General features: G+C 38.0%; 2 protein-coding genes across 2 annotated transcripts in view; both read right to left on the reverse strand.

The window, feature by feature from the left end:
- LOC143613658 (TOM1-like protein 2) overlaps positions 1-2929 on the reverse strand; it is a 10109-nt gene extending 7180 nt beyond the window's left edge. The window contains exon 1 of the mRNA XM_077087309.1: positions 2447-2929. Coding sequence (XP_076943424.1) covers positions 2447-2929 — 483 coding nt within the window. The remainder of the gene's footprint in view (positions 1-2446) is intronic.
- A 2626-nt stretch (positions 2930-5555) lies between these two features.
- LOC143613662 (uncharacterized) lies at positions 5556-6821 on the reverse strand. The gene is made up of 3 exons (XM_077087311.1): positions 6382-6821; positions 6110-6180; positions 5556-5992 (listed from the first exon to the last, which is right to left on the reverse strand). The coding sequence occupies exons 1-3, from the start codon at positions 6819-6821 to the stop codon at positions 5556-5558; spliced, it is 948 nt and encodes a 315-aa protein (XP_076943426.1).
- Between the last annotated feature and the right edge of the window lie 6095 nt (positions 6822-12916).

The following is a 12916-nucleotide window of genomic DNA, read 5'->3' on the forward strand; positions in this document are numbered from 1 at the left end:
CAACTGAGTTTCCCAATCTTCAATCTTCAATTTAACACCCAAAGAGTGATCTTCAATCTTCGATTGAACATCCGAAACATGTTCAAGTCGATCTTCGTCAACGCTAGGGTTGCTATCCGGGGTTTCTTTGTTGAACAGATTTGTCACTGTATCATGAGCACCCTCAGGTTCTTTGTCAGATTTAATATCCTGAATCTGATGGTGACCATTCCAGCTTTCAGAGTTAACATTCTCATCTTTTTTGTCGGCCATTAAGCTGTCCTCCGCCACTGATTTCTTCCGATTCTCGTTTGCTCTTTCACGGTAACTGCCATCTCTGATCATCTGAGTCTTGACTGCTGCAATATCATCATTCAGATTTGCTAGGATGGAGTCTAATCATAACGCAATGGCTGATAATTGGGTAGCGATAACCGAATCCCGGTTGTAAGCGCCATTCGAATTTCCCGGCAATTGAACCAAATGATAGAACCCCGAAATTAGATTGATTGAAATAAATACGAACAAGGATAGTTGACCCGATTCGAGATGGGCTAGTCTTCGGTTAGCCGATTCGAGATGGCAATTCTCAAAATACAAGGTTAACAAACCCTAATATTTTTAATATATCAAACATGGATATCCTATAAACTATGACAAGAACATATATATAACCCGAATGGTAGTAATAATCGAAGCGGTTACTTAGACCCTTCGGCTTCCTTTAGCTTTTCATCTTCCATGGACCCTTCAGCTCCCTTGAATTTGAACGGGTTCGTATCATTAGAACTGGTCCATTAGACTCCCAAGACCCAACCCAATAATCTTTGTGGAAATAATATTATGACTTCATTAAAAATGCACCTACTGCTCTTGGTACTTTGCTTATACTTGACCACATCTATTTAATTATTAGGTCAAAGTTGCAATTATTGTGTGATAGTCTAATGTCTAATAAATAATAATGGTGTTGATGTCTAGATGCTTTCTTGATAATGAAAAGGTATATAATACAAAAAACAATGATCTACTGAGAAAACCTTTATTCCACGATTGCTTTCTAACTTCACAAACATTCGATTCTCTAGAAACCAACAAGAAATTAAAAAAACTAACAATGGATGATAATACTATTGAAACTAAAAATACTTCTCAAGTCATTAAGACTAAGTCTTGGGATGGGGGGATGCGGATGTGGAGATCAACTATAGGTTGGGGGGGCGATTTTTGGGCTACAACACCGCCCCCGGGCTACATATCCCCCCCTCCCCCCCAAAAAAAATTGTAGCCCCTCCACTACCCTACATAAAGCCAGCCATATTATGCAGCATAATAATGGAAAGATTAACAAATAAATATCTAAATACTTCACATTCCTATTTTAGATGATCACTTATGGCCTCTAATGTTAAATAGATCATAAAACATTTAACTCTTACGATGCTTAATTTGTCTTCATCTACTCAAACAATTGGGAAAAAACAAATTTAATCAAACATAAAAAGACCTAGATGCAAAAAATAGTTAATAAATTTTATAAAGTCATTAGCCAGTATTACAAAAATCGTTCTTAGGCGCCAATTAATCGGATATCGGAGGCTAGCCGATGCGATTTCAGCAAATTGGACCATATGATCGCTAGTCGGACCTAATCGCCCTAAATCAGCCCAACTCATTCCTAGGTGGCCCAATGGTTTTTTTTAGTGAAATTCGGTCAAAATTGGGCAAAATCTTTGAAGTATTTAAAAAACTATACGTATTTCAAGAAACTATATATAAAATTTTCAAAAACTTCGTATGTGCGTGTATAACTTTGAAAAATCACATATTACATTCAAATCCAATTAATTCCTATTGACCGCTAGTCAGTACCCCACAGCGGTACAGTACTCCACCACCGGAATAGCACCTAGCAAGTTCTACAACACTATCATTAACCATAGCCATATTACACAGAATATTAATGGTAAGGCAAATAAAGAAATATCAAATAAAATTTCACATTCCAAAATAAGATGATCAATTATCAATTGTGGCCTATTTTTAATGCTTATGGTGCCTAATTTGTCTTCATCAACTCAAACAATCCGAACAAAAAAAATAAAAACAACTCTATTAATCAAACATGAAACACCTAAACACAAAACTACAAATAATATGTTCACTCACCAAGTAAGTCTGCTGAAAAACCAGCAAATACACAAGCTCCTCGGACACATATATTATGCAGAATATTAATGGTAAGGCAAACTGACAAATATATAAATATTTCGCATCCTAATTTTCAAGGTTGTAGGCATTGCCAACTCAGGACCTACACGCGATTCTTACAACTATATGCTAATTTTAGATGATCAATTATAGCCTCTTTTTACACTTATCGCGCTTAATTTGTCTTCATCAACTCAAAACAATTAATTAAAAACAACCTAATCAAATCAAACATAAAACAACAAATAATACTGACCACGTAAGTCTGTCGAAAAACGGGCAAATACGCAAGCTCGTCCGACTCGCCCCACGCCCGAATCAACCTCACCGCCTTTGTTCGGTTCCGCTCATTCGTCTTCTCATCCCGAACCATCGCCACCATATCATCCAGCACCTTCTCGGACGCCACTTCCGAAAAGACCTTATCGCAATTGGACGTACACGTCTCCAATAAATCCAAACTCAACCGCTGGGTGACAACACTCTTAGTTAACAATACCTTCTTCTTAATCGCCTTAACGATCTCGGTGCCGTTATACTGCTCTGCGTTAATCATGGCGCATATTCGCATATTGAGCCCCCAGTTAGGGTTTTCTAGCGTCTCTGACGTGGCATCGTCGACGATTTTGGACTCGGGGGTTGGGGTTTGTAAAATCTCTTTCATTTTGGTGCCGACGAGGCGGCTGCCGGTGAGTAAGCGTTCGCCGAAGGAGGATGAAGCCAGTTTGAATTTGTCCATGGTGGTTTGTTTGGAAGTGAAATTGAAACCTAATGGTATGGTAGTGGTTGATTTGCAGGTGGTGGTGGATCAAAGTGATGTGTTGTCAGTCTTTGGTGCCATATGTTGACTAAAGATACTAGGCTGAGGGGTGTGGGGCTTCAGCGGGGGCGCGAGAGCCCGGACGCGAGCACCACACCACCGGGGCGCGAGAGGGGCGCGAGCGCGGAATTCAAAGCAGGCGCAAGGGGGTCGCGGGAGAAAGGTGGCGTAAAGGAACATTGGGGTGCGTGACATAGCCGTTGGAGTGTACAAAAATGAGCCGTTGGGCTCTTTAATTTAATAAAAAAAAATTTATTCTTCCTATATATAAACTCAATATCACCTAAAACAATTACCACACCCAAAATCATATAAAACAATTACCACAACTTCAAAAAAAAACCCAAAATCAACCCATCTTTCAAACTTTTTTTTAAAAACATGTCTGGAAATTGGTACCCAAACCTAGATTCAGGTTATAGTTACGACGATTTATGGTCGTCACCAGACCAATCGATGTTTTTTTCGGGGTCGCAAGAAACATCCGGCTTTCAACAATCCAACATACAACCGTCTCCTAACTTTGTTGTTCCGGAGACACAAGAATCACACGGTGATGCTACGAGAGCAAGAAGACGCGTCCACCGAAAAAAACAACTTGCAACGGACGGGCCGGGACCGGCTTTGACTCCGAGGATGAAACGGAAAACCACTCCGTGGTCATCGGATGAGAAGGAAGCCTTGTGTCGGGCTTGGATAGTCATTTCTGAGGATCGGCGTTGCGGTAATTGTTTTAACGTTTTTAATAATGATTTTTAAAAAAATAGTTAATTAAAAAAGTTAACTGGAAATCTAATTTAATTATTCATTTTGCAGCCGACTACCAAAAAAGCAAGGTTTTTTGGACAAAGGTTAGGGAGACGTTCTATACGCTCGTTGGGAGTACAGAGCGAAATGCCGATATGATTTCGGGTCGGTGGTCCGAAATCAGAAAATTTGTCGGCTTGTTTACTAATCTTTTCAACAGGAACGCCGGTCGTATGAGACCAAGTGGCAGTGATGATTTGGCGGTTTACAATTTCACTGTCGAAGAGTGGAGGCAGGAGTGTTTGCGGAGGTATGGGACGGTGAAGACGTGGGACGATGTAAAGTTGTGGGAGAGGTTGAAAAGGTGTTCCAAGTGGGTTGAGCTGGTGGCGCCGGACACTGATGCGGAAGTAGGGCCGAAACGGTCTAAAACTAGTTCGTCTGGAGCGTATAGCACTACTGCCGGGTCGGATTGCCGCGTTGGATTCGACCTAAACATTGCGGGGGAGGAAACGTCTTCACCGCCGAGGAGGCGGCCATTGGGACGGGACGCCAAGGGGAAAAAACCGGCTGAGGGGGGAGCCGTAAACATCGTCGATCTTGTTGAATCCCTCAATAAATTCAACAAAACCATGGAGGTGGTCTCTAATGACAAAAAGGAAAAAAGTCGAATGAGAGATTTGGACTTCCTTACAAGAGACTTCAGTAACCTAAATCCGGTCGATCAAATGCTGATGGAAAAGCAAAAGAAACGTATCCGAAAGAGGTTGATCGAAGAAGACCAAGCCGAAGAATAAGAATAATGTTTTTTTAGTACTTTAATTTTTTTTTTATTTTTAGATATTAATGTGTTTTTTTTTAATGTGTGTTTTTTTTAATAATTTATGAGTTTTTTTAATAATACGTTTTTTGAATATATTTATAAAAAATAAAAATAAAATCCGCTGGAGCCCCTGCTGGAGCCCCTCCACACCAGGGCCAGGGGCTCCAGCGGGGGCTCCATCACCCATCTTATCCAGTTTCTCTCTCTGCCACACGTCACAATATTATTGGCTGGAGCCCCCACTCGCGCCCCCGTTAGAGCCCCCCACACCCCTCAGCCTTACGGAACTGATGATGGAAAGTACAAGTTTTTCTATTATATGTTTTCAGTTACCAAATTTAGAGGTAGCTATGTTATTATTTATTTTTTATATATTTTAAAACGTAAAGTTTCTTGTTATTAGGCTGTCGCAATCTCTAAATTTGAAGAGCATAGTTGTCTAACTTTTGCTAGACAACTTCCCCCAATAAACTATACCGCTGGCTCCTACTTGATAATCACGGGAGGCGAAATGCAATTGGTTAATCGAACACGAACTAAACTCGGAGTATACTTTGCCACAAGTCACCAATTTTATTAATCAAGAAAATAACTCAAAAATTAATCAATTCTACGTTAACCCTTACATCAATTCTTTGGGGTTATATAGAGGCTCGATTACAATTAGAGTAAAGCACAAACTCTTATTTATCTATTAAATAAAATATAATAAATAAAATAGATAATTATCTCTAATTGCAATAATTAATTAATTAATGAGATCGATCCATTAGCTCGAACTGGCCCCCACATTCCCGATCCATAACTCGATTTAGGAATCAACTCCAACAATCACCCCCCCCCCCACCAAAATTTCCGAACCGGAATAGGAGGACCGTTTACTTCAAACATGCCTCTTTTGTTCCTTTTCGATTTGACCCATGATCCTGACCTTCTTGGCTTTCACAACCATAATAATCCTCATCATCTTGGTCTTTATTTCTTGGAACTTCTCTTGATCCATGACTTTGTTCTTTCGGCTCTCCCCAACTCGACCTCCTTTATGACCATGTCCCCAACCATTCCCCGGTCGCATGAACTCGCATAACTGCTCCTTTGGTTGCGATTATTGTCATCTAATAGAGCAAACAACAGTTTTCCTTGATCATCTTGTGTTCCCGAATCGTTTAACTTTTTCTGAATCGGAGTGAATTTCTTAACATAACCCAGAACTCCCACGGTTAATTTAATCGTGTATGGTTGGTTTCTCGTTCGAAACGCCTTCATCATAAGTTTACCCCCGTCATCGTACAAGAGCAAATAATCCTCCTTCATATGAGCATTACACCTACTCTCCATTGCTTGACTGAGACTTATTATATTATCTTTCAAACTTGGTACAAAATAAACATCGGATAAAACCCGATCATCTCCTGTTTTCAATTTTAATAAAATCATCCCTTTATTGCATATATCAGCACACGACCCATCCCAGAATTTTACCTTACCCGTTATATTATTGTTGAGTTCGGAATAATACGACTGGTTACCTGTCATGTGGTTCGACGCTCCGTTGTCGAGATACCAAGTGCTTTCTTCCACTTTCTCGGCTTCAAGCTTTCTCGGGTTAAATCATTCTTCGTTTAAGTAAACCGTTTCTTGAAGATTTAAATAACCAGCTGGGCCACGATCGGCTTGTTCTTTCGTTTCAGACAGATTGCTTTCTGATTTGCTCGTCTTCGTTCCGGACACGAGGACGTGAAGTGTCCCATCTCGTCACACCGAAAACATTTCATTTGTGAGCAATCTTTCTTTCTCTTACCTGTCAGTCGGTTTCGTACAATCCTTGTCCTCAGGTTTCCCGGCCTCTTCCACGTTCCCATGAACTCGTCCCATCTCTACCTCGGTTACCGGACTTATCATACGATTTGCCTTTGTAACTACTTCTGATCGATTAAAAAGTAACTGACTTTGAGACTCAGAAGCGCGTTCTCTCCCTCGTAAACGGTACTCAAATGCCTTAAGTCTTCCAACAGCATCTTTAAACCTCATATTGTCGAGATCAACAGTTTGCTTGATTGAGGCTACCAGTTGGAAGTATTTGTCTGGAACTACGTCAAGTAACGTCTTCACCAAAACATATTGCTCGAATACGTGACCAAGACCCGTTGCCTTTGAAACCATACCGGTTATTTTTCCTACAAACTGATCAACAGTCTCGTCTTCCACCAACTTGAGTTTCTCAAATTCACTTTTCAACATTTAGAGTCGAGCATTTTGGACTTCCTCGACCCCAACATGTAACATCCTAGAAAATCCCATAAATATTTTGGACTAAAAATGTCAACTTTAAAAGTTGAAGGATCAAAAATAATTTCAAGCCAAGTAATGGGAGAAAAGAAGATAAGAAAAATAAAGATATCTCATGTTAAGGAAATGGGAAAATTCCATCCCACATGGAAAGATGGACGAAAATGTAATCACTTCACATGGGTATAAAATAAAGAAGGGAACTTTCATCCACATGGAAAGAAGAAAAGAATTGGAAGCTCTTTATAAAGAAGAGAGTTTCCATAGTAATGTTCCTATGTGGCCAACCACTCTTCATAGTCCTAGCAGAGGGTGCGAAGCACCCGACGCGCACACGCTCGGACTCGGACTCGGGCGATGGGCGTAATGTGGCGTTTAGATGGAAGTATGACCAAGAAGTGGCAAGTTATCAAAAAACAAGGCACCTGAAGTGAAAATCTGATCTCAGGAACCCATCGCGCTACGCGATGAGCCCAGGAACAAGACCATCGCGCTACCCGATGGAGTTGTATGACGCAACAGACATGTGTAGCAACGAGAGGACACGTGGCAGACGCTAAGGCTGAGTCAGCATGCCACGCGCCATTCCCTGACATCGCGCTACGCGATGCCCCAGTAGAAGAGACCATCGCGCTACGCGATGGTTCCCAAAATAAGCTATAAATAGGGAGGGATACGGCACATTCATCTCACACCAAATCACACCTTCTTACACATAGTTAGTCTCGGTTTGCGTGCCGAACTCGTGGAACGTGCCAAGCCCTGAAGTTCCGACGGTTTGAGCCTCAATACGCGATAAAGAGTAGAAGCACTGCCCGTACAAAATTAGGCATATAAATTCCATATGCCCGCCTAAGGTAGGGGTTCTGCCTAAATATTATTTTGTTATTATATTATATGGCTTAGACCATAGTCATGGGTATAGCCCAAAACCTTGATCATAATTATGTTTACAAAAGCTTTATACATGCAAAGGTTAAAGCTAAAATAATGTTTCTTCATAATTAAGAAACATAAGTTTTTACATACAAGAGGATATTGTCAGAAATAGTTTCTTCACAAGTAAGAAATATTATATGCAAGAGATATAGTTTTTTTCACAACTAAGAAACGTAAGATTTTACATAATGTTTCTTCTTGAAGAAGAAACTTATCAATAGATGTTTTTCATAAAGAAGAAACTCAACACATGATTTGTAAATAAATGAAAAGATTACGGGTCTAAATATTTTATTCAAACAAATGATCAGTCAAGGTTTAAAGCTATCAAAACCAGACTAAAGGTCTGTAGCTGGATCAAGAGACGATCCGGGTATTTATACAAACCTATTTTATTATAGATCAATCATCATTCATTCACAAAGGTTTTCAAACGAGATCACCATATCATTCAGAAAAGACAATCACAGGTGAATATGTTAAACCTTTTTCAAGCAATAAGATAAACGGGTTGTTTATCTTAAACAGCCAGTCAAATGTTGTATGAGATTACGTGATCTCTAAATTTTAAGGGACTACGTGATCGCTAAGTCACAAGGTAGATAATAAAAGCAACTCAGATCGAGTACATATGTGTCTGGATCCAAACATAACTGTCTAGTCTTTCAATCAAGGCTACGTGGCCGCAGGCTAAACAATCATAACGATAGTTCTCCAATGGGCATCAGTTCTTAGAGAACCATAATTGTGTGTGTATGGCTGTCACACCCCAACCTAAGGCGAAAATGCCGGGGCATGAGCATGATTGCTCATAGCTCGAGGTAACTATCATACAATAATGGTGACAATATCTAATAGTTAATTTATTAAATACCAAATATAACATCCATAAATAAACCAAATAATCCAAACAATAATCCATGAAAATCAAAGAAATAATTCAACTTAAAACTTAAATAAATTGTTTCTGGAAATAGCCTAGGGTCTCAACTAGCAATCCATGACTTCAATCCTTCAATTCAAACGATAACCTGCATATACATAGAAAATAGATAGATTTGTCAACAATAATGTTGAGTGAGCATGCCATTAGTTTTGCAATGATATATAATAATATGAAAAGTAGCAAAACGTAAGTAAAGCGGCAAATATAACCAAACCAAACCAATGAGCAAATAAGTGTCAAGTGAACCATTGCCAAGCGAATCGGGCGCTGGTCAAACAAGACGGTCGTATGATCATACTATATGAGAATATGGTGGACCTCTCCGAATGCGCAAAATAACCAAGTAAAAAAGTAGCAAATATGTTTAGCAATTCACACACAATACAACGTTTTCTAATGTTAAGATATATATAATACAAATACTTTAAGTGCGTATACGCTCCCAAAACGTTGGAAAATAAGTAAAACGGGGGAATGACAAAACTCACCTTAAATATTAAGCGAGTTAGTGATATAATAAGAATAAAACAACGAGTCTTCCGATTAACGTGCTAAACGAGAATAACCAACATACCTAAAACTTAACGATATGAAAGTATAAGTAAAAACGATTCTAATTTCGCTGGAATCAATCCAAACGGATAAGTATAACTCGAGTTATGTTAATTTTAATGTTTAAGCGGGTCGAATCTGACCAGAATCCGAACTTCGAGTCAGAAGTCAGGTTTTGGTCAGAAGCCTTAAAATTTTATTATGAGAAGAAAAGTCTTCTGGACCGAAATGTTAAATATGAGAAAACAATAAGTCAAACAGATTGACTATTTTGCCTTTTTTCGGGTTTTAAAGCAATTCACCAGTCAACACCCTTCAATCTCAGAAATTGATTGAAGGTTATTGACTAGGGAATGTTTATGAATAAAAAGTCAGTTTACAACTTACCCGGAAAGTGAACGAACAACGAGATATAACGAGTCAATGGTCCTTAAACTTGCAAAGTCAACCTGTGGTTCTTCAATAAAACACCAAAAACCGAAGAGAATATGAGATGGCAGATGAAAGTGACTGCTGAGGGATGATGTTTAGGGTTTATCTAAAGTTTTATGGCAGAGATTTAAGGTTTGTTTATATAGAAAAAGCATAAACGAACTAATTATGGGCTTTTTGGCTTGTTTAAGCAAGTAAATATGACTTTAATGACCAAATCACTAAATTAAGTATAAAGATTCGATCTTGGATGATAAGAAACGAATTGGAACATATATTTCAGTTATGATATAGTTTCTTGGTCCTTACTTCTCGTGATTCATGCTTAAAATAACCGATTTTATGCCAAAACGAGTTAAGGAACAAGATTTTACGAACCAAAAACGTGCAGCTACCTCACCACACTACGCGGTGGCCTTGCAGCCTGCCGTCGCGCAGCGCTCCGGCCACCGGGGTTGGGTGTTTCATGAAATGGCAGCTTTAGTCCTTCTAGTTTGTATTTTGATCATTTTAGGAACTTGCTTGTTATAATTAATGAATAGACAATATATTAAATAGGAAGGGCTTTAAGTGAACATTAGGAATCTAGGTAACTCATAAATGCAAAGTTTTATTAAATATTAGGATCCGAAAGATTGTCGTACAATGATAAAATGAAAATAAACGGATACGGTAAAAACCCGAAATGTTACAATGGTAGTGGGACAAGTTCCCAGAAATAAGAGACGTTTCTGCTGAGTTTGTTCCAAAACTATCTTGTCAGTCAAATATTTATAAATAATTTCAGAGTCAACAATTCACCAGCATATCGCTGACGTATTTTTCCCCACATTACAGGAAAGCTAGTATAGCACAGATAGCAAGGAATTAGAGTCACTCTTGAAGTTAGATGCTCGCAGATGGAGATGGCTTGGTTTTAAATAAATAAAATATTGTAAACAAGAATAAACAAGATTTGTAAATCAAATACTTGGATATTTATTATCCAAGAGATTTTCAAAATAAATTAAATATTTTATTATAATCAAAGACTTCCGCTAATAACCCGCAACTCTGATATATTTTCAAAACATGTACCAACTACGGGTGCCACGCCTAGGCCCCAAGTCGAGGTGTGACAGGTTGATATCAGAGTCATCGATCTTAGCGAATTAGGTATTGAATATACTAGGCTTTGATCAGAATTAAGAATATAAATAAAAGCATTGGTATTCAATATCAACATATATAGTTATTGAATGATTAGACATAAGATTCAATCTTATCATACTGATACTGATAGGTACTTAAAAGTATCTAAAGTGTAAGTAAAACTGTTACGGATAAGATAGGAACACGATCCTATTCCCAATCTAACATCGTACAGATGTCTGATCGTCAATCCAACCAAGGATCATTTCGGCCTCCGTCAGGTAAAGGAAAAGGGTGTATAGGGACAGCTTTACTCCCAATCCCTATATCTAGTAGTGAAGACTCACAACAGACGACAATGGAGGAGATTCAGATTCCTTTGATTCTAATATTCCATTGGCTCATATCATTCCAAGATAGAATATGCAAGGAGAAGGATCAAGCAGATCCCCGAAATCAACAAAGTCAAAGGGAAAAGGAATAATGACTGATCCGGAAGAAAATCCTCAGGGTTAGGAATATTTTAGTTACCCAACAAATCAGGATCCATACTTTGCTCATCCTCAATATGAATGTCGGAACACAGATTATGAAGGAATGTACATCAGAGATGATTCAACATGTTATGAAGTGAATGTTACAAAAATAGCCGAAGCAATGCTCAATGATATAGAGATGGAAGAAGAAAAATAAAAGGAGACAAATGATAATACCAAGAAAAACAGCAAGATCAAGAAATTGATTGTCCACTGAAAGAAATAAAGGATAGTAGCTTTAAACAAGTGTAGCTATAATAATTTTGTGCACTCTTGTAACTACAATAAGATGAATAAAATATATGTTTTAAATTCCCCCGAATATTGAACTTGTCTTTAAAATTTTATTGTAGTATGTCAAGAATAGAAAGCACAAATTCTCCGAGTAACATTTCTGATATAATTAGAAGTGAAAGAAGATCCATCAATGGGATTAAGGAAAGGTCCAGGCGGACATATTTCAAAAGATAATTAAGTCAACGACAGATAAAATATTTTAATAATAATGGACTTAGAAAGAGAATTAAGAGAATTTCTCAAGGTCTGCTGATTCAAGAACAAAGATATTTAGAAAATCACATAGTGTGATGAGATACATGAATTTGTCATTCACACAATTATCCTAACATCATTCTTCAATCAAAGAGAAAGCATTGAGATTGTGCCTTATATGAGAAAAACGACATCAAGAAAGAATTTATTGAGATCAAGAAGAATAAAAAGAAAATCCACTTGAAATACGACAAAAATCGTTAAATGTAGCATAAATAGATATTTTATACTTGTATCGTCTGTTTCAGTATCACGCAATTATTGCGAACGTTTATTATCGATAAAATATTTTTTTTTCATACTAAATAAATTATGTTTACAGAAATGTCGAATCCAATCAATCAAGAGAACAATAAAGAAGCTTCAAATCAAACAAGCAACAGAATAGTATCAAAACATGCCCAGGAGATTCCTGAGCAATATTTGGTCAAAGTAAAAGAAATGATTCATAATGCAATCACTCCTCTTATCGATGCAATGAAAGGAGGATCACATAAAAGTATTCAAACAAAACTGTTAGACCCCATCCATACCGAAATCATTCTGATCGTGAAGAGAGCGTTCATGGTTCCAGCGCTGATAACAGTTTTAATCACAATTTCAAGAATAAATTAGTTATTCAAGGTTGTAATTTCAAGAATTTCCAAGTTTATGGACCAAAAGAATTTCATGGTGATCAAGGTGCCATATTAGCATTACGATGGCTTGAGGAGCTCGAGTATATCATCATCATAAGTCAATGTACTGAGATTCAAAAGATTCAGTACGCGTCTCAACTATTCAAGGGTGAAGCCCTAGAATGGTGGAATGACCTAATCATGTCAAAGGGTAGAGAAACCATGTACCAAATGGGTTGATGTAACACCCAGTCAAAAAAGGTTACTATCCGTACAACTTTAAACAATAATTAAATCGAAAACGTTTATGGAAAGCTTGAGTATGAGTGATGAGGTCATCAT

This window comes from Bidens hawaiensis, unplaced genomic scaffold, assembly GCF_021521415.1.
Source record: "Bidens hawaiensis isolate Kalapana, Puna unplaced genomic scaffold, B.hawaiensis_p1.1 tig00038005_1, whole genome shotgun sequence".
NCBI classification, from domain to species: domain Eukaryota; kingdom Viridiplantae; phylum Streptophyta; class Magnoliopsida; order Asterales; family Asteraceae; genus Bidens; species Bidens hawaiensis.